General features: G+C 41.4%; 2 protein-coding genes across 3 annotated transcripts in view; one reads left to right on the top strand and one right to left on the bottom strand.

Annotated features, from left to right (window-relative positions):
• The window catches only part of AIFM1 (apoptosis inducing factor mitochondria associated 1), a 31,142-nt gene extending 7,938 nt beyond the window's left edge, over positions 1 to 23,204 (bottom strand). Inside the window, exons 1-9 of one of the 2 annotated variants that reach the window (XM_019799014.2) lie at positions 22,909 to 23,204; positions 15,056 to 15,186; positions 9,807 to 9,906; positions 8,597 to 8,721; positions 8,339 to 8,469; positions 6,788 to 6,878; positions 2,501 to 2,585; positions 1,789 to 1,865; positions 768 to 876 (exon numbers count right to left, since the gene is read on the bottom strand). In XM_019799014.2, coding sequence (XP_019654573.1) covers positions 768 to 876; positions 1,789 to 1,865; positions 2,501 to 2,585; positions 6,788 to 6,878; positions 8,339 to 8,469; positions 8,597 to 8,721; positions 9,807 to 9,906; positions 15,056 to 15,186; positions 22,909 to 23,014 — 955 coding nt within the window. In that variant the 5' untranslated portion in view covers positions 23,015 to 23,204. Of the gene's footprint in view, positions 1 to 767; positions 877 to 1,788; positions 1,866 to 2,500; positions 2,586 to 6,787; positions 6,879 to 8,338; positions 8,470 to 8,596; positions 8,722 to 9,806; positions 9,907 to 15,055; positions 15,187 to 16,376; positions 16,520 to 22,908 lie in introns of both variants that reach the window. The other variant, XM_002918582.4, reaches the window with a different exon arrangement.
• The window catches only part of RAB33A (RAB33A, member RAS oncogene family), a 52,760-nt gene that overhangs the window by 15,354 nt on the left and 11,169 nt on the right, over positions 1 to 26,237 (top strand). The gene's annotated exons all lie outside the window — the stretch shown is intronic.

Below are 26,237 nucleotides of genomic sequence, written 5' to 3' on the forward strand. Positions count from 1 at the left end.
TCACTTTCCTTGATATTTTATTTATTTTTTGGAAGATTTAAAAAAAATTTATCAGGGGTGCCTGCGTGGCTCAGTTGGTGAAGTGTCTGCCTTTGGCTTGGGTCATGATGCCAGGGTCCTGGGTTCGAGCCCCGTGTCAGACCCTTTGCTCAGCGGGGAATCTGCTTCTCCCTCTCCTCTGTCTGTGTGCATGCATGTGCTCTCTCTCTCAAATAAATGAAATAAAAAAAATGATTTATCAGATGCTTAACAAACTGAGCCACCCAGATGCCCCTAAAGGTTTTATTTTTAAGCAATCTCTATACCCAGTGTGGACCTCAAACTCACAACCCTGAGATCAAGAGTCACATGCTCTACCAACTGAGCCAGCCAGGCATCCCCTTAATAGTTTATTTCTGAGGAGTCCTGGCTTCGAAGCTAGAGAAAGGGAAAGAAAGCATTTCTGCTCAGTTGCTCAGATGACAGCTTTTTGGTCACTAAGGGATTCCTCATGAGAACTAAGCTCAGTACTTAGTTTTTCACCATATAAATCTTTTTTTTTAAAAGTAAACTCTACCCCCAATGTGGGGCCTGAACTCACATCCCTGAGATCAAGAGTTAAGCATGCTCTACCGACTAAGGCAGTCAGGCACCCCTTACCACATAAATCTTAATCAAACTCTTTCTACTGATCTTGGCAAATGCATCCCTTGAATTTGTGAGAGCCCAAAAAAGCATGGGATATAAAACCAGAGAAAGAAAAATCAAGGTCACTGCCCAGTACTCACCCTTTCTGCCAAGAGCGCAGGCCAGTTCACTCCCAAGGAAGCCCCCACCGATTATCGTAATTGACTTGACTTCTCGGGAAATCTTTTCCAAGGTTCTAAAGTCTCCAATCTGCAGGATCACACCAGTTTAGTACACTGATTTCCCAAAGGGGCATAGGATAATACCAAGAAATATTTTCTGCTAAACCTTTGACATGTAATTTGCATATAAAATCTTCTCCTTGGATGAAGTGGCTCAATTATAGCCTCTGTTACTGATGTGAATTTCTCTCTCCATTGCAACATTCTTTCTAGCATCAGTGGTTCTCAACTGGGGGCAGTCTCGCCCCCTCCCCCTCAGGGGACATTTGGCAGTTTCTGGAGACATTTTTGGTTGCCACAACTGGAGGTGAGAAAGTGCTCCTTGCAGCTATCAGGTAGAGGCCAGGAATGCTGCTAAATATCCTATATGCACAGGGCAGCTCCTCACAACAAACAATCATCCAGCCCAAAATGTCAATGGTGGCAAAGGTTGATAAACCTTATTTGATCAAGAATTTAAAGGATGATGCCAATCTTTTCAAATACCCGCAAGAGTGGCTGGAAAATTTCAGCAGGTGTCACGAGTAAGGCACAGAGTTACGAAGCAAAGCCCCCGCTTCCCTTTTCACTTAGGTTCTCGAGTTTTCTCCTCAAAATCTCCACAGTAGCATTTGCAATGCAAAATGCCAAGAGGCTATAAGGAGTTCCAATGACTCAAATGCATCAGGAAGAAAACAACTATGGAAGGGCAATCGGAAGGAACTATAGCAAGTAATAAAAAACACTAGATGTGTTTTTCGCCTAGGAGCTGAAAACCCTCGAGTGGGGTATCTGAGGTGCAGAGAGAGGAAGTGACTTGCTCAAGGCCAGAAAACAAGTCTGTAGAAGAGCCATAAATAGAGCTCCCATCTCCCAGTTCCTGGGTGGTTACTTGGGGACCACATGATTATGCTACCTCTTCAAACACCAAAACAATGAAAGCACTAAAACAGACAATTACCTTTCTGAAAAGCGTTGTTCTACTCTTCACCTCTGCTCCAGCCCTATCAATGGCAGACAGACTTCTTGGAGTGCCCCCTGGAAATAGGAGGGGAAAAGCCTTTAGCGCAACAAGTGGGGAGCTAGCCCAAACGACCCCCAAAAAGGTGGTGCTGCGGCGAGTGTGGTTCTGCAGCTGCCACCTCAGCTTCCACAGGGCCCAGAGGCTTTGTTTCCCTTCACCTGGCCTCCCAGCGGGCTTCTGTCAATTTCCTTTGAGAAGCCATTTGTGAGTCTCTCTACAAAGGGCCCGCCCTCCCCAGAGATGGCCACAAGACCTCGGGGTTTTTGCTTCCCCACCCCCTTCTAAGGGCATCGCCAGAAAGCATGCTATGTTTGTTTAACCGGCTGCTTCAGTTTCCTCTCGATTTCTGATTGGAACTGGCAATGAAGCTGTGATGCTGTATCACTCAGGGCGTAGGGCAGAGAGGAGAGGGAAAGGGCTAAACGGGGAGAGAAAAAAAAAGGCCATCCTCTTCGATACCCACCCGTGCCCTTACCCAAAGGAGCATCAAGGATAATCTAGAAGGGCTGCTGACCGGATGCCTGTAGTTAGCTGGGCTTTGCACTTCAGAGAGACTGGGCTTTGGTTTTCTCAAGATTAAGTAATGCCCTCTACACTAAAACTCGAATGAGCTGTACCAGGGAAGAAATCTGTCGCAAGAAATACTCACCTGTTGCAATCAAGCACTTTTCATAGGTTATCTGAGAGCCATCGTTAAGTTTCACCATGTTGCCTCTCACGTCGAGCTGCACTACCTGGGACACACAGAAAGATAGAGATGAGTTAGCTTAAAACGTTCTGTTATCGAGACATAATTCACATAACATTACATTTACCATGTTAAAGTGTACAATTCAGTCGTTTTTAGTATATTCACAAGGTTATGCAACCATCACCACTATAATTATAGATCATTTCCGTTACCCCAAAAAGGAACCCCATACCTTTCAGCCATCAGCCTAGTGAGAAGAATTCATTCTTGACCTAGGGTGATCCTTAAGAAACCATCTCTAAGTAATCACTAGCACCACAGTTTCTGGTACCCAGCCTCTTCAAGTGCTTGTAGTTTCTTAAGCAGCCAACATTAAAACCATTCCCTGCAGTCCCCAAAGTCCCTGCCCAATTTGTGGAAATGGAGAAAGGAGACAGACTTTTCTGCTTGGCTTTTCTGGAAACCTTACTTCTTTGTTAACAATGCTCCTACACCCTCAACATTTTTACGAGATGTTTTGTCTACCTTCTACCCTTCGCTAGAACTCAGCTCTCCTGCCAAGGACAGCTCACATGTAGAGACGGCTCATTCACCCACATTCCTCCCCCATCACACCCAGGGGTGGGGGAGCTGGGTGCTGCTGCTTCCAGATTCATGTGCCCTCCTGCCCCTCCGAGAAGCACCCACCTACATCCCACCAGTCACGGTTATGCAGCCACCTCCCGGTCACTCCTCGTTCAGTGAACATGTTAGAAGCTGGCTCATCCTTTTCCTCCGAGCCACATCCAGAATCCTATCTCTTAAAAGCTCTACTCCTACCTTGAATATCCCACTTTTTGGTCACAATTTTTCATTCTTCCAGCTTTTTTTCCAGTCCTGCTGTCACCTATACTTGCTTTTGATTTTCTCTGCTTACCCCGTGGGCTGTTCCATTCCAATTAATCTGGGCCCATGCTAGATCACCCAAACTGTTCTGCAACCACCTCTAATATCCTCGCACTCTCCTCTTATGGTGAAGAGCCTGAGATCTGCAGTCAGAGAAACTAGAGATCCAGTCTCTGCTCCCCTCCCTGCTAGCTGTGACGCCATTCATTCAAGACATACTTATCAAGCACCTACTATGTCAGAGACTGTGCTAAGTGTTGGGGACATGATGGTGAGAAAAACAGATACCTTCCCTGTCTCCAGAGTCTAGGAGCTAAGGCAGACAATTTAACAAATACAATGAAGAGTGAGAAATGCTCTGATAAGGGCAGGACAGGTAGCTCTAGGAACATGTGACAGGGGTCCTCCGTCAAGCTTTCTGGAGGCAATGACATAAACTGTGATCAGAAGGTGAGTAGCTTCTTTAGCCACCTTTGGTTTGTCCTTGGGTAAGCTCTCTCTTCAATCCAACCGCACTAACTCAACCATCACACTGCTCACTCTCAGATAACCAACCACCCGGTATCCTAGTTTATTGCAAGAACGAGTGAAGCCATTAGATGTGATCCTCCTCGGCTTCCTACCTTCCAACCTCCGAAGAAAAACTTCACTTCCTTCCTTCCAGCTTCTGGAATGAGGTGTCCTTTCTGTGCTGTTTCTGTGCCTGAGCCCCATTCCATTTCTTTCTCGCCCAGAACCATCTCCTGATAGTTACCACTCATTCTGCCCTTCTCTGCTGACATCTGAGGCCTTCAGCCTGTTAACACACTTCAGTCTGTCCCATCCTCACAGCCCCACCTCTGACTCTACATCCTCCTCGAGTGCCTACCAATTGCGGTCTCCCTTTTCTCATTTAAACTTTTTGAGGAGTACTTTATCCTTTTCTGACTTCACAATGACATCTGGGTCACTAAGTCTATATGGCTCATTTTACAGTTCTTTTCCTGCCAGACCCCTCTCTGCTCCAAGGAGGAGGATGTGACCCTCCTTCTTAAAACGCTCTCCAACCTTGCTCGGACCCTGTCCTGTGCTCTCTTCCTTTAACTTCTTTCCTAGTTTCCTCTGTGGTCTCTTCTTCAGCCTGCCTCCTAAAAGTTGGGTTCCTCAGGGTTCCATCCTTGCCCCACTGCCCTCTGACTGCAAAGTTCTCCACAGGCAGCCTCACCACTCTCACGGTTTCAATTCCTACACATACGTGGATGACTCCTGAATCTCTATCTGAGCCTGGACCCCTCCTCTGAGCATATCCAACTGCCCAAAGACCATCTCCACAAATATATTCCATTTCACATGTAATAATACAAAAAACGAAATTTTCTTTCCCTCTTAAACTAGGTCTTCCTCTTGTAACGTCTTGTAATGTCTCTTTCAGCTGGGGCTATACCACCACCTACTACACAACCTGGAAATTAGAAAGGCATCTTCGCCTCCTCCTTCTCCCTCATGTTCCACCTTCAATCTATCACCAGGCCCCATCGAGGCTGCCTTCTAAGCGTGTCTCCGGTCTGTCTCCCACTCTCTGTCATCTCTCTATCAGGAAGCTATACAATGGCGTTATTAAGAGCTTGGGCTCTGGAGTCAGAATTCTGGAGTCAGACAGATCTGGGCTCAAATTCAGTCTCTACCACTTATTAGCTGCATGATCTTAGGCAAGTTAGCTGATCTTTTTTCTTTTTTTTAAGTAGGCTCCATGCCCAGCGTGGAGCCCAATGAGGGGCCTGAACTCACAACCCTGAGATCATGACTTGGGCTGAGATAAAGAGTCAGATGCTTAACTCACTGAGCCATCCAGGCACCCCACAGTTGACCTCTTTTTAATCTCAATTTCTTTGTAAAATGGCAACAGTAATAGTACCTATCTGATAAGATTATTATGAGAAAATGAGATAATACCTGTAAAGCATTTTAAAACTGTGCTTACTACTACTGCTACTTCTTCATCACCACCGCTGTCATCGCCACTACTGCCCTAATTTGGGCTCTGTCATCTCTTGCCTAGATTAGTACAATGTCTTCAAAATGGTCTACCTCTAATCTTGTCTCCCTGAAATCCATCCTCCTCAAAGCCAACAGAGGGATTACTTAAAATTCAATCTGTTTTATATCCTTGTCTAAAATGCAAGAGCCCCTCAGTGCCCATGGGATAAAGCTCAAGTTCTTCTACACAACAGAGCTCTCCATGGTCAGGCCCCTGTGTAACTTCTTGGTTTCACTACTTGCCATTCTTTAGCTTATACTTTCTGCTCTGTCAGTAACTCGCTGCTTGTTTCCCTGCACCAAAGGTGCTTTTTCATACCCCCATATCATTGCTTATGCTGTTTTCTACTTGAATTCTCTTCGCTTACCACTAATCTGGTGAATTCCTCTTCATTCCATAAAATTTCCCATTCTGTAAGACCTCCTCCACCAGGCAACCTTCCCTGAAATCACCTCTATACTGGGCATGTTTCCCAGTAATTCCCATAATACACTATGCCTATCTTTCTTACTCCACGTCTATGTATTCTGATTATCTGTTCATGTTTTTGCTTAAATACTGTTAGGCCCTAGAGGGCAGGGCTTGTGTGTTATTCACACACAGAGGATACTTAATACCTAATGTCTCATTACCAGCTTATCCATAAACCTATATCCACTTCCTCTGCCTATGTCTCCTTATAGAAGAAGTGGGCTCATGCCTAGCAGAGGTCAATTCCTCCAATTGTGCTCTGGAACCCATCTACTCTGGACTTTGCTCCTTCCGATAACCCTTCCCTCTCCACTAGAACATCACCATTAATTTACAAATACACTCCAGCAGCTCACATTAACAAAAATGAAACATAACATAGCAAAACAACCCCCCCCGGACCCCACAAACGCCCTCCAATAACTGCCCCCATTACTCAGGAACTCACCTTTGTAAAGTCTAACGATATTCCCCATGCTGACATAATGCCTACATTATTTTACTATCTTGACTAATATACCGCTGTCAATCTCTTGTCATCAATAATCCCAGAGAAATGTTAATGTAGAAAAGAGGAAGACAAAGGAAGGGCAGAAGAGCAAATCTGGAGAGGGAACAGATTCAGGATCACTGTCCCCATTGGTTTGACTTCCCTGGGAAAGTTTGTTGACATGCTACTCTAGGCTTTGAGATTAGTGCTTCCCCCAGGAAGAAACACTAAGCCGTGAAGACTGGCAATAGTAAACCTAAAATGACTCGATCCTTCTTTGATGAACTCAATGGCAGGACAGATGTAAATGGTAGTGGGAATACAAGTCACCATACTTGCGGCCCACATGGAGCTTGACAATGGAAGCAGCCTACTAGCTCACCTTCTTCCCAGTGAGGACAGCCACACCACCATTTTCAATGTGAGGCAGGTCCTGAGCAGAGACATAGAAAGAAGGTGGCTGGAAATATATGCTGTACAGAGAAGAGGGAGAAAATGTTATAAGCACCTGGAACTGCCATCAACTTCCCCCCACAGCTTTGGTAAAATTGTTTCAATCATGAAAAACTCTTAGGAACGCTTTCCAGAGTAGGTTTCCAAGTCTACTAAATCTTGGTCGAAACTTATTTACACAGAGGTATTTTAGGCTAGTGGTTCTCACCTGGGGGCAATCTGGCAATGTCTAGAGGCATTTCTGGCTACAGCTTAGGGGGAGGGGGGCTTCTGGTATCTAGTGGGTAGAGACCAAAGATGCTATTAAACATCCTACAATGCACACAGCAGCCCCCACAACAAAGAATTATCCAGGACTAAATGCCAATAGTGCCAAGGTTGAGAAACCCTGCTCTGGATTTAGGTTCAAAATTAGAACAAGAAAGGGTGCCTGGGTGGCTCAGTTGGTTGAGCGTCTGACTACTAATTTTGGCTCAGGTCATGATTTCAGAGTCATGAGATCAAGCCCCGTGTCCGGCTCTGTGCTCAGCGGGGAGTCTTCTTGAGATTCTCTCTCTCCCTTTCCCTCTGTCTCTGCCCCTCCACCCACTGTGCACTTTCTTTCTCAAATAAATAAATAAATCTTAAACAACAACAACAACAACAAAAACCCCCAAAGTTAGAACAAGAAGACCATCCAGGGAGCTGGTATTCACACATCCACCCAAATGAGTTGTCCAGAATGGTGCTGGTCAATGGACAGCTAGGTCTAGCTCCTGAGAGGATTTTGCCTCAAACAGCAGACATTAGCTATGAGATATTAATTAAGGGATGGCTAACATAATTGACAGTATGCATCCTGCTTGAGAACAGAACATGATAATGGGGGTGAGGGAGGTGGGCAGATCTGTAAAACTTAGTCCAGTATCAAAGGGATCACTAGTGAGAAAAAAACTGGAGCCCAAAAACATGGTATTGGAATCAAGAGATCCATGGAGTCCTGCAGAAGGAGAAGGCTTCTGGACCCGTCCTTCCAAGTCTTTCACGCAAACATTTTAATAACAAGGTTCTTTCTTACAGTGTTCCCACTCTAGTCCCACAATTCTGAATGCCTGCTAGGGTGTCAAGGAAAATACCAGAGAAGAGTGTCTAATCTTTTGCTTTTAAGGGAGACGCCTTGGCAAGTTAAGGAAGTGACGACACAGGCCGAGCTGACCTTCATGGCAGAAGTCTAACAGAAAGGTCCCGGAAATAGGCGCATTAGTACTTCACAGGCCAACGTTACAGCTTTACTTGTTGGCAGATCTGGTAACAAAATCCAGGACTCTTGCCATGGGAGCCTGTTGCCTCTAAGCTGTACCAAGTGTGCACCAGAGCGGACTCCAGTGTGCAGCCAAGGCACGTCTCCTATGCGCCGTACATGGTCTATGCAAACTCCTGACCAATGCCCTGTGCTCAGTTCAAGCTGCCAGTCAGGCCCATTTTACGGAAGTGAACACACCTTCTCTCTTTTCCATTCCACTGTCTGAATCGCAGCGTCTTTGTGACATTTGGATCATCTGAAAACCACAGTTCTTTCGAAAGGGGAGGTCGCATGTATGGCAGCTCAGGGTCTTCAGACACGATCAATACCTTCAGATATAAAATAATGATACTTATCACAGCCAAGTCATTTAAGAGGCAGATAGCAAAGCGCTCATATTGGCTAAGTGCTTGCAGACTATACCCTCCGTGCCAAGCCGAAGAGTGTGTGGCTTACCCTGGCCCCAGGATCCCGAGCCCGGATGGATCTGGCTGCAGCAAAAGCAGCGGTGCCTCCACCGATAAGCAGGAACGGAACATGACTTGGTACCCTGACTTGAGGAACTGGTTCTCCTTCTGGAGCTGTAAGCAACACACCAGACAGGGTGAACTTTCTTAAAATCTCAGATGACTCCTTGCCCCTATTTAAAGTTTATTTATTTATTTTTTTAGTAATCTCTACACCCAACACGAGGCTTGAACTCATGACCCCGAGATCAAGAGTCGCAGGCTCCTCCGACTGAGCCAGCCAGCCAGGCGCTTCTCCTTGCCACTATTAAAAAAAGAATCACCTTGCACTTGTTTCAATCCATTACATAAAGCTAGCAAACACTGTACCTACATTAATCTTGACCAACTTCACAGCAGCCTGATGGGACAAGAAAAGCAAGTATCTTTTTCATTTCATAAGTGAAAAATACCCCCCAAAGAGGTGAATGATTTGGCCAACGTCATTCATTCATTATGTCTGTCAGAACTAGAACTTAGCTTAAATGTCTAGCTATTTCTAAAATATGTCAGAAAGTATACATCAGAAAGCTTCTGCTCTTCCCATTAACTTCCTAATGACCAACAGGAAAATATCAAGTACAGTTTCACCTTTTGTTAGCAGTAAAGGGGGAAAACCCAGCAGGTCAATTTGGGATTATTATATAACGTTCAAGAAAAAGGAGGTGTTCTGAAGAAAGCAACGTAATGGCCCACCCAGAGTTGTGGGGCTTATTAAGGGATTAAAACATTCCTCTCTGAAAAATCAAGCTAGTCATGGGGATGGAAGTGATGGCTAGGGCTATATGCTTTAGGAAAACAAATATATCTTTAACAACTTGAAAACTCTGAAGACTCTAAAGGGGAATAAAACAGACCAAAAGAATTTCCTCATTGAAAAAAAAGGCCTCATGTCTTTTCCAACAACTTTCCTCACAAAGCTTGCCTTTTAAGAGCCTGATATAAAAAAAATCAACTAATCATAATCATCATTAATGACTATTCTAAAACCCAAATTCCAATCAAATACCTTAACAAATACCCCAGGTCTGGGGTAATTGCACAGTTTCTGGAAGCTTAAAATCTCAGAGCATCATCACGTCTGTAAGACATTTGCAAAGCATAGCACCCAAATTGTTTTTAACTTGCCCTTCATATATTGAGTCTTAAATAATACTCACCAGGTGACGTGGCCCTTTTCTGTTTCTCTTCTGGTGTCAGCCCTAACCCTGACATTCGTTCATCATATCTTTTTTGATCATCTTTTATAGTCTTGTAGGCCTGCAGATCCAAACATGGAGAAAATTTCATCATAAAGCTAGCTCATACCATAAGTAATGTCATTATCTTTCAATTAAATGAGAAGCTTTTGTCTACATGAAGTAAGTTCTATGTTAAAATCATTATGGCAAAATTATTTTCTCAAGAAAAAAAATATTGGATATGTACACACTTGGTCTAGAAAGACCAGGGCACATAGATGAAAAGGTTCCAGTTTCAAATTTCCTTAGGCTCTATGTAAAGAATTTTCCTTATATTTAAGTCTGAAGGTACAGCTAAAGAAAAAAAGAAAATAATTTTATTAAAAATTCTTTTTTCATTTAAAAAAAATTTTTTTAAAGTAATCTCTATGTCCAACATGGGGCTCAAACTCACAAGAGTCACAAGCTCTACTGACTGAGCCAGCCAGGTGCCCTGAATTACACTGATTCTAATTTTTATAAGCTTTTATAAAGAAATAAAACAAATGTATATTCATGAATACCTGAATGACTTTCCTACCCTCTTAAGCTGTCTTTACCATCTTTTTAAATCTTTTTTTTAAAGAAAATTGTCTTATACTAGAAGAATAAAGGGCTAAACTTTATTATTTTTTTAAAGGTTTTATTTATTTATTTATAAGAGAGCAATAGCATGAGTGGGGGGAGTGGCAGAGGGAGAGGGAGAAGCAGACTCCCTGCTGAGCGGGGAGCCCAATGTGTGGCTCAGTCCCAGGACCCTGAGATCATGACCTGCGCCAAAGTCACAGGCTTAACCAAATGAGCCATCCAGGCGCCCCAAGGTTAAATTTTATAAAAGCGGTCTTGGGACAATGCTGGTTACTAGCTGTGAAACCAAACTATACAGTTCTGGGTAGGAAGCTGGGACATTACGTTTTCTTGGTAGATGTCCCAAGTTTTGTTGGGTACTCTGCTAATGCCCTGAAACATGACTGCCTGTATCCTGGTCTCACAGCATAATTCATCTTTCCCCTCAATGGTCTATCCTGCTTTTGACATTAAATATTTACCAAGCGTCAAATACCTTGCTTAATCACCTATTTCAAATCTACTATCTTCTTTAGCTGTTAAACTTGAAGAAGGGTCTGTTAGCATTATGACTAGTTTTTTTTTTTTAACATACAGCATTGGAATTTATTGGAGATTTACAAAAAATAGGCAAGAATGACTTGTTTTAATTACAATACTTTTGCTCTTTTGTACCCCAAAGGCTCAACAAGATGAAAATTTAAGTAACTGATGTCAAATGAAATCCCAGGTCATTAATTAATTGGAGGAGAAAGTAAGGACAATCAGAAGTGTCATAAAACATGTCTGAAGAATATTTCTATGAGCCCTTCACAGAGCAGCCCATTAGGCAGTGGGCTGTAATGAGGAACCTGGACCCTGAAACCTGGACTTAACATTTATCAGCCTAGAAATATCTAACATATGGTATGAGTGGGTTAGAAAATTAAGTATGGCATGTTAAAGGTGAATGGCTATTCCCTGAATTCACCAATAAATTCATCACATTAATAAACTGAATTCAACTGACATCAACTTCAGGAAGAAAGTTTTTACCTTGCTATCGGATACCATACACGAATCCAGTATTTACCCACACCAAAAAAAAATTTCTTGGGGCACCTGGGTGGCTCAGATGGTTGGGCATCTGCCTTCGGCTTGGGTCATGATCTCAGGGTCCTGGGATCGAGCCCCACATTGGGTTCCCTGCTCAGTGGGGAGCCTGCTTCTCCCTCCCCCTCTGCCACTCCCTCTGCTTGTGCTCTCTCACTCTCTCTCTGTTAAATAAATAAAATCTTTAAAAATAAATAAATAAAAATTTCTTTTAAGAAAGGGAATTTTACCTAAAAAGATGGCTTAAGCTGGTCAACATGAGTGAACAGAGAAATAAACTGGGGTCATGGTCAGACGGAGAGAGATATCCAAAAATAGCCTAGACCTAATGGCTTCACACGTGATGGGTAGAGCAGACCAAGAAATATCTTGAGGTTTAGTGGGGAAAGGACAAAAATGAGGGTTGTCGTATATTTATATACATATATATTTATGTATCTAGCTGTTAAGTAAATATTCTGATATAAAATGTTTGCAGACATACTAAATAAAAATTTACTTTTCCCCCAAGTGTTGCTGTATTCCCAGTTTGCACAGATTTCCAATTAGTAATATGAATACATGTCGGGTTAAGAAAAACTACAAATCTGTGAAAAATATCACTGGAGACAACTTTTCTAAACAGATTAATATGGTGGTGTTTATTTGCCCTGAAGAAATTTGAAAGGAAAAATGTCATTTTATGAGACAATATGATTTTACCAGTTGAACAACCAGTTGAACAAGTTGGGCAAAGGGCCTCAATACTAAATCTCATTAAATAGTCTAAAGGCTACTTAGGCTCTGCTCACTGACAAATAACAGATCTGTCTACAGTCCTAGAGAAAGTCACTAGCAAGACGAGGAGGAATGCCCATATCCATGCCAATCAGGAGTTCCTATTTGCATTCTAAGCCAAACAATGCTGTTCAGATCAGTGCTTTCCAAATTGAGGTTGCAACCCATTAGTGGGCTGTAAAATCAATTTAGTAAGGTTATAATCAGCATTAAAAAACAAACAGAATAAAACTATCAGCGTTTATCACACCTACTAAGTGTTATTTTGAATTTTGAGTTTTATGTATTTATAGTTATATAATGCGTTGCCAGATAAAATGTAATTTTCTGTGAACTGTGGTGAAAAATGTAAACACCACTGGTTTAAAGTACAGACCCCAGGGGCGCCTGGGTGGCACAGCGGTTGAGCGTCTGCCTTCGGCTCAGGGCGTGATCCCCGCGTTATGGGATCGAGCCCCACATCAGGCTCTTCTGCAATGAGCCTGCTTCTTCCTCTCCCACTCCCCCTGCTTGTGTTCCCTCTCTCGCTGGCTGTCTCTATCTCTGTCAAATAAATAAATAAAATCTTTAAAAAAAAAAAAAAAGTACAGACCCCAAGGGTGCCTGGGTGGCTCAGTCAGTTAAATGTCTGCCTTCGGCTCAGGTCATGATCCCAGGGTCCTGGGATCGAGTCCTGTGTCCTGTTCCCTGATCAGTGGGGAGTCTGATTCTCCCTCTACTCCTCCCCCCTGCTCGTGCTCTCTCTCTCCCTCTCCCTCTCGATCTCTCAAATAAGTAAATAAAAATCTAAGGGGACCCGGGTGGTTCAGTTGGTTAAGCGGCTGCCTTTGGCTCAGGTCGTGATCCCAGGGTCCTGGTATCAAGCCCTGCGTTGGGCTCCCTCCTCAGTGGGGAGTCTGCTTGCCCCTCTCCCTCTGCTTCTTTCCCTTCTTGTGCTCTCAGTCACTCTCTCTCTTTCAAATAAATAAATAAAATCTTTTTTAAAAATCTTAAAAAAAAAAAAAGAAGTACAGACCCAGAGCAAACATTTCAGAAAAATTTCCCTTGTCCTTAGCTCTGCTCTCTTAGTTTTGGAGGGTTGTGGGGGTGGTAAAGAGCTCCCAACTCAGGAGTCGCTAAAGTAGTATTTGTACTCAAATTAGGAGCACTTTCTCATGTGAGAGAGGAAAGGAATACCACTGTGGACTGAATGTCTGTGTTCCCTTCCAATTCATATGTTGAAGCGATGGTATTTGGAGATGGGGCATTTGGGAGGTGATAAAGGTTAAATAAGGGGGGGGGGCTTAATTCGATAGGGCTGGTGCCCTTATAAGAATAAGAGACTCCAGAGCTCATGCTCGCTCTCTCTCTTTCTCTCCCCTACGTGAGGACATAGGAGAAGGTGGTCAAGCCAGGAAGAGAGTTCTTACCAGAACCTGGCCATGCTGGTACTCCCATCTTGGACTTCTAGTGTCCAGACTGTGAGAAAATACATTTCTGTTGTTTAAGCCATCCAGTCTGTGTTATTTTCTTATGGCAGTCAGAGGAGACTAACAAACATTAAGTTTTATAGCCACATCTCATCAAATCTGAACTCTGATTTTAATAGTTCTTGTGAGACGAAGACAATTTCAGAGGTTAAAAACCTAAGCTACCTCGGATCACATTTTAAATGACTTAAAACCCAATATAAAACTTTACAGAATAGTTCAATAACAGTTGTAGGTAGACAAAAGCTTATCATTTAATCTGAAACCACTATAATCTAGTAGCTTTACTATTACCAGTGTTGGATAAACACAGAGGGCAATGAGGCATTTAAGTGAATGGCTTGAGAGGAACTTGTACTTTGTAGATACTTCCAAGGTGGAAGAAAGCAACAGTGACTTGTGGCCCTGTCTTGTGGCCTGGCATCAAGAGATTTGCCTGGCCAGCTCTGTGGAGGCCATCCAACTCTGGAACAGCAACATAAACCAGAGGTTTAATAGGTTTCAGCTGTTACAAACATATCAGATGCAAACACTTTATATCTATTTTTGAATGAATGAGGTGGAACTGATGGCAAAAGTCGAGAGCTAGGAAATGGAAGAGGTAAGGGACTGAGGGTAGTATCTAAATTATGAATGAGAGGCATTTACAAAAGCAGTCTACACGAATGTGTTAGCTTGTACCACTTCAGCCACTAGTTTGACCAAATTAGAGATTACAAAAGGGACACTGCCAAATGCATTTACTTTGAAATAGAGGCTGGGGGTGGGTGGGGAGAATACTGTAATTCTGTGGCTTTTTGGACCTCCTCAGAAGCATTCAATAAAATGCCTTTTCACAATAAAAGTAGGGTTGATTGTTTCTGACAAAACACAAAAATGACGTTTTACCTAAAATGATCCAAAACAGATGGTAGTCAAGTTACTTTAACTTGTTTATTTGATGTTTACTCTTTGAGACTATCTTGTTAGGTATGCAGCACTAAAGCACAATATAATTTAGCATCTTAAAAAGAATTATGAACTTGGTAAAAGTTTCAAAGGAAGGGTTAATGATGAGGATTTAAAAATAATCATTAAATGTACAGCTTTACATATATCTGGTAGGACTTCAACAGTTTGAAAGATGAGGTTTGAGGGCTCCCTAGTGACTGACAATGTCCCTTTAATAAATACCTAGAAAGCACATGCTATGAATACTTCGTTGTATCTAATGGATCAAGTTTTCATTAGTGCAATGGTCTCACCCACCCTATCCCGAAATATATTTTAGTGTAAGCATCTTACATAATAAACTCCTGCCCCAGTGACTGTTGCTCCTACAATTAAGAAGTATACTAGGCTGCTGCCATCTTTCACAGAAGCACCTGCAGACGCTAGTGATCTAGAAGGGGATCCTAGATGATGACACTGCACAACTGTAGGTAAAGATAAGGCCAAGAAAGAAACAAAAGGAAATAGAAAAAGCACTAAGTATTAATGAAGAAACATTCAACACAAAGGCAGGGAAGCATTTTTGGTTACCCTGTGCTAAAAAAGAAACAAGTGCTGCTCCAGGACTGGAGGATGTGCACTTCCTCAGAGTCTGTTATCGGACGGAGCTCACCTACTTCTTACTCTGGGTTGATTCACAACTGGCAAAAACGGTATCTTTGTGCATTTGGGAGTCAGGTCAGGGAATGACAATCTAGGTAACTTCAAGTCATTTTCATCTCCCTGTTTTATAACCTAGTGACCAAGGACCAAAGATAATTGCACTGTCTTACCAATGTGGAAAAAACTAAAATTATAATGGCATCCAACCATTTGCTCTTGGGGAGTGAAAAAACTGCTTCAGGGTGTTACTAGGTGTTATCTAAGTTGGTTCACTCAACCTTACGTGATCCAACTTTAGACTGATCTGCTTAGTCACAGCAAACCCCGCCAAGTTAAAAAAAAAAAAAAAGCATCACAGAATAATTCCTCTGTGACCAACCAAGCTGATCAGAGTTCATTTAAGGAGATATAACTGTGTTAATATCACATAGCATTTAAAACCGTATTTCTCCCCTCACACAAATTCCATTCTAAAATTGGAGATACTGGGCCAACTTCTATAATTTAGTCTCTGGGTGAGATTCAGGGATAGCTTTCGTTTTAGGAACACTTAATATTTTGGACTGAAAGCTGTTGTTATTGTTGTTTTTGCTTAATGTCTATCCCAAGCTGAGGAAAAAATAAAATATCTGACAAATGGGGCAAAATCAAATATTGTGCTAAGGAGCTGCAATGAATTCTCACCTATTCACAGGTTAGTGTGTCATATCCAAGAGAAAAGAGTACAATTTTGTGGATTAGTCAAATCTAAGCAAACACAGTGGCTTTAAAGTAATGAGTAAAAAGACAAGTGAAAAGAGCAAAGCTAATCAACAGGAGATTAAATTTCAGTCATTCCCAAATTGGCTCTCACAGGATTATTAGACAGTAGGCACTTTAAAGAAGGCTTTTTGGAAATTCTTCCAAAAGGAGAAAGGGGAATTAGTTGCAAAAGTTTTAAAGCAGAGTAGTACTGAGTCTACTAATGGGAGCTGTTTGGCAGCTTCTTTACACAAGCTGCTTTTCTACTTACATATGCACCAGCTCCTATTGTTGATAAGCCCACAATAAGGACTAACACAGAATTATCGATTTTGCCCCCTGATGCACCAGAGCTAGCCATTTGTCTTGTCATCTGGAGTTCTAGAGGAACATGCCATCGCTGGAACAAGTTGCCTAAGGAACACAATTTATTAAGACACACACACATACAAAAATAAAATAGTTAATACATGTTTATGACTAGAGGTCATTGCATTGTACAAGTAAAGACTTACTGCCCATTGAGCTGCATGATGCTCCCTTTTAAATGACCAAGAAAAAAAATAATCAAAACTGTACGAATACTACAGATATCAGAATCCACACACTTAAACTGTTGGGAGTTTTTAGTAAGAGTATAATTTAATGCTGCCCACGGAGGAAAATTTACAGCTTCCCAGAAAAGATAATGAAAAACAAATGGGCAGTTCATCAAAACACTTCTCTCTTCACATCCTCACCATAAATGAAGTAAACACAGAGGGATGGCTGTATAGATACAGAAAGTTAACTACAGGCTACCTGGGGGCATTACAACCACTACTTAAAGAGTAATTTAAAGGGCTTGCTCGAACCTTGCACAAAATAATAAAACCCTGCAACACAACCTAACCAGGACACAGTTCAGTCTTTCATGAAAGGCAATGTGTCCTGGAAGATAGAAATGTTAAAGCACAAAATAAGAAAAAAAAATTTTTTAAGTGGATTTATCTTTTCCAACGAACTAAAGAATTTCAGATTATAAATAGTTTTTAGAATGATGAAACTTAAAATATCAACTACTTGGCTCTTAGTCCTCCAAAATAATACAAATACTATGTTGACTTAAAACTGTAGATTCATGTAATTATCTGATTATTAGAACAACTCTCACATACGGAAATGAAGGAAGGTCTCAGTACTACCTTCCCTGCTTATGATACTCCTCATGTTGACTACTGACCTAGAGCAGGGGTTTGCAAACTCTTTCTGTAAAGGACCAGACAGTAAATATTCTTGGCTTTTCAGGCCATACAGTCTCTGCTGATGTTGTGCAACAGCAGCCACAGACAACGTATAAATGAATGGGCATGACCGTTTTCTAATAAAACTTTATGGGCACTAAAATGTGACGCTTAAACAATGTTCATGTGTCACAAAATAGTTATTTTTAATTTTTTCAGCCATTAAAAAAATGTAAAAACCAGTCTTAGCTCAAGGGGCATGCATACAAAAGCATGTGGGTTTGGCCTGCAGGCTGCAATTTGCCAATCTGGATCTAGAGCAGTGGTTCTAAAACTTGAGCATGCATCAGAATCCTCTGGAGTGTTTGTTAAAACACAGATGGCCAGACCCACCCCCAGAGTTTCTGAGTCAGGAGATCTAGAATGGGGGCTCAAGAATTTGCATTTTTAGCAGGTTCCCAGGTGATGCTTATGCTGCTTTGAGAACCAACAGTCTAGAGGCACGTTCCTGGTCTGACCAAGCTTTAGAAGATAAACAGAATGGGCACTGGTAGTAGCATTTCATTTTAGAAATATGGAGCATTCCCTTTGCTTTCACAATTTCAGGGCGCAGGAGAGTAAGAACAGGTCCAAATCAGGTCTGCAGTCTCTTACCTGAAATCCTTGGGAACATGGACATCCCAGATCTCAGAATTGTTTGTTTTTAAGTATATAGTTATATACCATACAGTAAATAACACCCAACACAGTAAGAGGCAACAATCCACAGTCACACACATTAATGTTTCAATGAAAAATTTCAGAGTGGGATGAACAAAAGATTATAAGCAGTCTTTCTCTCCACTTTAGGTCAGGTTTCAGTGGCAAGTGAGTTATAAAAACCTGATTTTTAGTCCTATTTTGATTTCTGAATTACGGATAAGAGACTATAAACCTACACCCTTAGAAGTGAAAATGTATTTTTCCTTACTATTTTTATTTCTTACCTGCTTTAGAATCCTTCATCACCACATGAAAAAAATGGTTTATGTTTGGAAATAACAAATCATGAAAATGAAAACGTGCAAGGGTAGAGAAGCTTATCTTGATCTGGGCAAGCTTTTGATTTTCAGAAACCCATAAAATGATGAAGCACCGGAAGTAGAGACTGACAACTCTCAGAGCTTAGTAAATGAAACTGGGTAGAAAAAATTCCACGTGGTTTAGTTCAACGAATTTAGTTGTGTCCCCCACCTTCACCCCAAGTTTATTTACTGAAAATAAGTAGTTCAAAAAAAATTCCGTTTATTATTCCTTTAGAAGATCCTAAATCCAGATGCAACAACCTTGTTTTAATGTAACACTAATGTGTCTATTCTGTTTTTGCTCTCTTTTCACAGATAAAACTAAGGGTAGATTTGGGAAAGTTCAGCAGTTTTTGCCTTGATTTGGCAAAAAGAAAAAAAGACACTTAAAAGTAAATTAATTTTTTAGAAAGTAAATGGTTAACATTTAAACTATTGCTTGAAAAGAAATGTAATATACTATTATTACTAACAAACCAAATTTTTACATACCTACCAAGTGACTTTAATTTTGTAAGAGTTGGTTAAGTGTTGTATGGATATTTATATTCCCCGCCCCCCGCCCTCAGTTTTCTTTTACCCATAAAATTACTCCCACACCTTTCCCCCATAGCTTCAAGAATTTAGGAAACTTCGCATCATGGCTAAACATGTCTTTTCACTTGTCTTGCTAAGGTGGGAAGCCAAATTACTCCTTGACTTCTCATTACAGCACCAGTCTGTTTTAGATTCTCCTTTAGGTTTTCTGCAATCAGACCCCACAGAGGTAGCACTTTCTTCCTCACACTTGGGATTCAATTTTTTTTAATTTGATACATTTATATTATGACTGCCATTGTAGCAATAACTAGCACCTCTATCACATAATTATCATTTCTTTTTAGTGGCTGGAATAATTAAGATCTAGTCTCTTAGGAAGTCTGATTAAAATACAGTACTGTTGTCTATATTCACTACATTGTTCAAGGATTTGATTCTTGAATTGTTACAATTGTTATTTAGTGCCTAACACACAGTACGTGTTTGCTCGATAAATATTTGTTGGACTAATTAATGAAGGAAGGAAACAGAAATTCTTTCCAATTGTATGATAAGGACTGAACATTTGAAGAATTCTTTGCAAAGAACTTTAGCCAGATCTCATTTATTTCAGGTTGCTTATTAATAAGTTAGTAACCTCAAATACTACAAACTTAGCATTAGAATAGTACCTAAGCCGGCAAGTTCATTACTGTAGATTTCATAATCTCCTGTTTTTTCATACTCCCAGAAAGCCTTTTCCAGAAATACATCCACACAATTGAGGCTCCAAGAGTCTCAAATAGTTAAGAGGTCCATATGCTCTTGAGTCTTGTTTTCTGAATGTCAAACTGATTTTTCGGATATGGGTAAAACACAAAACAGGACAAGCCTCCATGATCTGTCCACTGTAACTAGGTACCTCTTTATAAGGAATGCAATGACTATTTCCCTTTATCAGCTCCCCAACTTTTCTTTAGCATCAACACTTGCTGTTATTTCAGACGAATCATAGTAGTAATAATTAGAGTGCAGTGTGAACTACTCTGAAGAAAGGCACCAGAGAAAAAATGATTTAGATGACAAAAAAACAATCTCACTCTGTTCTACAAAGTTAAGTCCTTCACAGTACTAGGGTTCGGCCACTGAGAATTTACCATGTGCCAGAGACTATCCAAAGCGCTGAGGACACAAAAATGGGACATAATCTCTGGTCTCAGGTAGTGTGTAGTATAGAAGGGGACAATGGCTGCCACTATTCTGAGTATCAGAAAATGGGCTTAATACAAATCACAAGAGACTCAAGGTTGCTCAGTCTGTTTAAGCCTTAGAACAGTATTTTCCAAACTTGCCTGATGATAAGAATTACATCAAGGGCCTGTTAAAATAAAAATTCCCAGGGCTCTCTCCAGGACATTCTCATTCAGTAGGTTTGGGGTCAGCTCTCCACTTGATTTACTGGACCAGGTAACTTTTGGAAACATAATCTAGAAAAAATTTACAATATGCAGCAACTCCCTTAAAATGTTAGGAAATGTCTAGAAAATACAACTTATTAACTGGAGGCAGAAAAGGCTGACTTGCCACAGATTTTCTGGAGGAAAGCTTTGCCTCAGAAGAAAAAGTGGGGAAGGGCTCATCTTCTAGGCTTCGGGGAAAAAAAGTGTCATTTGGCAGTTCCCAGGAAGTCTGGATCCTTGCCGACAAGGAATCCAGTTTCCTTTTTAAGGAGGTGAGAAGGATTCTGAATAGAGAAAAATGTTCAAACATTTGACCCTCAGGTCAGGGGTTGGTGATCAGTTTCATCACATGGGCAGCACAATGTTTGGAACCAAATAAAATACTACAGAACAGAAAATATCTATTACCTAACCTATCTGCTCCTCAGTGCTGAATGCAGACATAAAGTAGTCATTATTAATTGCCTTCAATCATTTCTGGAAAGAGGCAGAGCATCCAAATAAACAAATAATAGCAATTATGGTTTTAAGGCAAAAGGCAGCATATAATAAAAATGAACCTGACCATGGTGACAGATGTGGATGAGATCATTTCAAGGTGGGTGTCAAATCTGCTAACATCCTGACAAAGAATTGGAGGCGGGAGGAGAAAGGAGAAAAAGGAGGGGAAATGGCATATAAACAAAGAGCGTCTCTCCCCTACTTATGCAAAAACATACCGCAGATGCTATGATGTGAAAAAGAAATCAGACTATAAGCAATTAGTAATCAAGCTACAAAACAGTGTTAATTCCTAAAATGACAGAATCATTTCTTTTTGAAATTGTAACCCCACCCCGCCCATTTCTAAAGGCATATGATGTTGTACTGTGGTGCTTGGCCAAAGGACAAAGAGCAAGTGTATACAAAGAGATGGATGGGTATGGCAAGAAGTCAGAATATATTCTACAGCAGAGTGCCTTCAAACAAAATCATGCAACGGAAAAAAACATTTTGAGTCTATATTTTTCAGTAGTTCTAATATGACCAACCACCTTCAAATATCTAATAAATCAATTTAACTTTAAAAATCCATACTTATTTAAATGAGAACTTTTGGTTAGACTGCAGAGTGCTTGTAAAAGTTGTGAATTGTAAGCAAAATAAGCACACGAAGTTTGAAAGGCTAGTATGGATGAAAATCTTCAGCTTACCTAAGTTTCCGTGTAAATTTCTGTAGAGCTTACATAGAGCACTATCATTTTAATGCATAAATCCATACAGATGACACCATAGATGGGATATTAGTTTAAAAGCTAAGGCAGAGGTTTTTAAGCTCCAAGAGCAATTTGTTTTAGGATATGTCCTCAGATACACAAATTAGGAAACGTTTTCTTGAGGCATAGCAACTGAACAAACTGTTCAAATGCACATTTGCAAACACTCTAAGGGAAATATTTTCCACATTTTATTTTCAAAGCACCCAGAAGGTGGTTCCACATTAGAAGGGCCTCAAGGATAACTTCTGACATTGCAAATGTGAATGTCCCTAGGTGGTCATTCAAAAATAGATTTTAAAAAACCCAGCACCTCCTACAGGTAGATAATTCATTATCCCCATTAAGTTGTGCAGTTTGAAAATGAGCAAGCTCAAGACATGCTCAGATAAGTTCATGGATATCTCATGCACCGTGGGCTAAAGGGAAATCGGATGCATTCTTAACCTTTTGAGGTCAAAATTTAGGAAGCAAGTGGATTAGGGGCCTAGAGACTGGCAAACTATCCTTTGCTCTACCTATTAATTAGGTATGTGACCTTGGGCAAATAATTTCGCCTCTCTGTGACTCCGTTTATTATCTATAAAGTGAGTGGGTTGAACTTTACCACAAAATCCCTTCCAGCTCTAAAATCTAGTGAAACAACTTCACAGAGAGCAAATACAATGCGCTCTGCAAACTGTTTCTTTGAAGCATTAAAGGCCACCAAGAATTACACGGACCAGACATTTCAAATTAATTCTGGGCCGACTCTCCTGGTGTCTGGCGCACAATCGACTAACTCCTTACTTGAACTGCACTGTTTCTCTTTCACGGGGCACTCAAATCTATAGATCTCATCTGGGGTTTGGAAAGTAGAACAGGTAATCTCCTCATTTACAGAAGGAACTAAGGCATCGGGCTTAAATGCCTTGTTTCAAGTCTCACAATCGGTAAATGACAAAATCTACTTGACCTCATTGCTCTAAAAAGGCGGACTGGGGGTGGCCAGGAGGTGGTATTGGACAATACGAGACAGTCAGCTGTTCTGTTATCCCTGAACAGCAAACCCTCCCAGGAAAAGGCCTTATGTGGACTACTGGGTTCAAATCCCTTGAAGGTCAGGTCGGCACGGCTTGCGAAACTCATGGTTTGGATCCCGCCAATTCAGAATTCTCGCGGCTGTAAGCGGGTTAAGTTTTTCCCGGGGAGGAGGCAGGGGGAGGACTACAAGGCACAGGGAGCCTATGGAACCCAGGCCCTTGATCTGCGAGGTCTGGGTGCCTGGGATGGGTCAGTCACCTGGGAGCCGGTTCCGCTGCCTCGGGCCTCGGACGCACACTGTCCGCACCAAGGGCGCCAGCTTCTGCTTGAAAGCACCTGCCGCCAGGCTTCCACACCGGAACATTTCGGCAACCGCTACTCTGTACCTCCTCCTTTCCTTCTCACTGACCGACCGACGGGTCAAACACCGTGGGCCCCGGCCCGTTGCCCCCCAGCTCCCCTCACACGCACTCTACGCAAGCTCCTCCTTCCAGCTCCAGGAGGGCATTGGACAGTTAAGCCGGCTTGCTAGGGCAGGGGAAGGGGAAGGGGAAGCTCGGCTGGAGGCCTACTGCGCAGGCGTAATGCTCAACTCCGCATTTCGATTGGCTCGTACAGCGAGAGATTTGCGCATGCGCCTAGCTGCCCGCACTGTTGTGAAGACCGCGGTCGGAGGTGTTTGCAAGTTTCAACGGGTTGGTGGCAATGTTTTCCGCTGAGCGAGTTTGGAAAGCTGTCCAAGGAGGGAGCGATGGGGCCGCGTTGCCTGGCAATTGTGGCCGGTGCTGCCGCTATGTCGATGGCGGGAACTGATAACTGCACCTCTCAAAGCGTGGCCATAAGCACCACATTTTGTTCTCCTCTTCTAGGCTACTACTCCATACTAAGCCTTCCGGATTCTCGCTGTATTCCACTTCCATTCTTTCCATAAGGTCCAAGCCAGAGCACCTGGCTTCCCAGATTCGGAATGGACTTCAGTCTTTTACAAATTGCTGGCATTTTCCCACCCAGCCCTCTTTACTAGGAGCAGTAATCATTCCGTGCTCTCTCCCCCCATATCGTTTTTATATTGTGCAATTGTATTCCTAGATGCTGTACCAGGTGCTGTGGATAGTCTACTATTATGGCTTCTGTGCTTGAGAGCAAGGGTGCTGGCAAAAAGAGTTTGTGCTTTGGCAGAGAAATCCTAAGCAGGACTTTCGAGTTGTGGGAGGAGTAGGGTGAGGGGCTGAATGAAAATAGGTGTTTTGACTCTCCCAAATGTAAGCTAAGTTGGAAATAAATTTTTTGACTGTTTGCAAAACATATACCTTTCCCTAATTTTGGGTTTACATATTCACTTAACAAATATTTAATGAGCACTTGCCACTTGGACTATACTATGAAAGGGGCTCTAGAGCATGTGGAAAGTACAGGAAGTGGTCACTAGTTGGGGAAATGACATGTAGTATCATTTAAATAATACGGAACGTCTCCTTCAGTGCCAGAGCAAGAGAAAAGTGTGTATGGAGTAGCTAAGAAAGGACTTCATGCAAGTGTTACTTGAGCTGTGTCTGGAGGGATGTATAGTAAAATTCAAATAGACAGTGGAGGAGGAGGAATGACATTTCAGATGGTGAATACGTTGGGACCAAAGGTAATATTTTTAGTGATTAAGCACCCCTTGACTTTGGATCCATTCTTGCCCAGGTTGAATCCTGGCTCTACCATTGGGCAGGTCACTGAACTGTGCCTCACTTTCCTCATCTACCAATCTCCTAGGGTTGTTATGAACATTAAATGAGCTAATATTTGTCAAGGATCTTAGAGGAAGCACCATGCTGTTTAAAAGTCTTAGAGGTATAAAATAAACAAACCCCAGCACATTTGGGGGGACAATTAGCAAATACTAGGAAGTAGATAAGGGCAGGTTAATATGGTGGAGCCAGAGCTGACCTGGCAAAAGAGTTTTGGCCCTAATCTTGTAGGTGATGAAGTTATTACTATTTTTTTCCTCAGTGGAATAGGGATATAAAATGAAATTACAAAGGCCTCGTTTTAGGAAGTTTAACTCAGGAGGCAGTCTTAATTGGGTGAAAAAGATCCAGGGTTCCCTTAATGTTCAGAAGTGCAGGCAATGGGTGACTTTTTACCTAGGGCTGCTTTGTAGGATAAATATTGAAAATATCAATTTCACAATAAGATAAAATTATTTATATGTATTTAATATATTAAAGGCCTTACAGACATTGATATTTATTGCTATTTCTAAAAGCCAATAACAATAATAAACCTGGAATTTAAGATTAATCATATCTGTTGGTGGAAGAGGCTTTGGAAAACACTGTCAAAATCATGATGATCAGGTGCCTATGAAAATGGCTTGGGTATATTTGAAAGAATCAGTTAGTGATGCACAATTAACACAAAGAAAAGGTGGTGGATAGCACATTTATTTTTGCAATAGGTGCAGTGAGGTACTTTAAAAAATCTTTTTAATTACAAATTATATTTCATCATGTTTTTTGCAAAAGCAATATACACACAACAAACTAACTCCAAAAATATAAGTGAAAATCTCACCCCACAGAGGTAACAAGCACTTTTTATTAGGGCATGGCACCCATTTTGAGATACCATATTTCCAGAAATCAGTGTTTCTACTTTACAGCTATAATATAAACTCTCAGACTCAGTGACAAGTTTTTGCTGGAAGCACACATCTAAATTATCTCATGTGGATGTAACATTTTTTGTATCTCTCAGAAAGTTAGCATTGATTCTGGCTATGAGTTGGCCACTCTACCTACTGGGTATGCCTAATTAATAGTTACCCCCCTTTTATAACTACTTCTCTGTAGATAATGATCACCAGGAGCATTACAAATACAGAGGAGAATGATACAGCAAACTGTATTTAGACATCAGCCAATCAAAAAACCAAAATACTGTACAGTGAAGATTGCTATTCACACTGTACAATAATAATTGTATTCATAATGATGACCTTGGATTAGCCACCTAAGGTTAAATCCTTCTCGAGATGGTTTTAATATTGAATAGTATAATCTAGGGTTTTAGAAATGGGTGACTCACATATATTGGAAACGAGTTAGCTGAAAATATATCTGCTAACTCAGCTAAAAAGCTTATTAACTAGAAGACCCCAAGTTTTCCCAGCCATTTTGAGTAACTTGGACTTGGCTGAGTGGTCACATTCCAATTTGCTTACAGATCTATCACCGATGCACTGAATTGTTTTTCTCATAGTGGGAATGGTCTTAGTCACGTTTGTCTCTTCTGCTGCTCAGCCTCATACACAAATAAGATGGCAGTTCATGTGCACCGCTGGGATCCCTGACTTTGATGGCATTAGCAAATAACTCATATGTCCGTGCTATTGACATATGTCAATATTGCCTTGCCTTAGCTTATGAAGTGTGTGAGAGGAGGGATAAAGTCTTAAAAGGAAACAAAATGGGTGCGTTTTATTGCATGTAAATTGTACCTCAGTAAAGTTGATTTCAAACAAGCAAATTCTGAACTTGAATCACCCTCAGGAGAAGGAATACAGGTCTCCACCAAGATGTGTGATGCTTAGTAAGCTT

The sequence above is a fragment of the Ailuropoda melanoleuca genome, chromosome X (genome assembly GCF_002007445.2).
Source record: "Ailuropoda melanoleuca isolate Jingjing chromosome X, ASM200744v2, whole genome shotgun sequence".
Taxonomy (NCBI): Eukaryota; Metazoa; Chordata; class Mammalia; order Carnivora; family Ursidae; genus Ailuropoda; species Ailuropoda melanoleuca.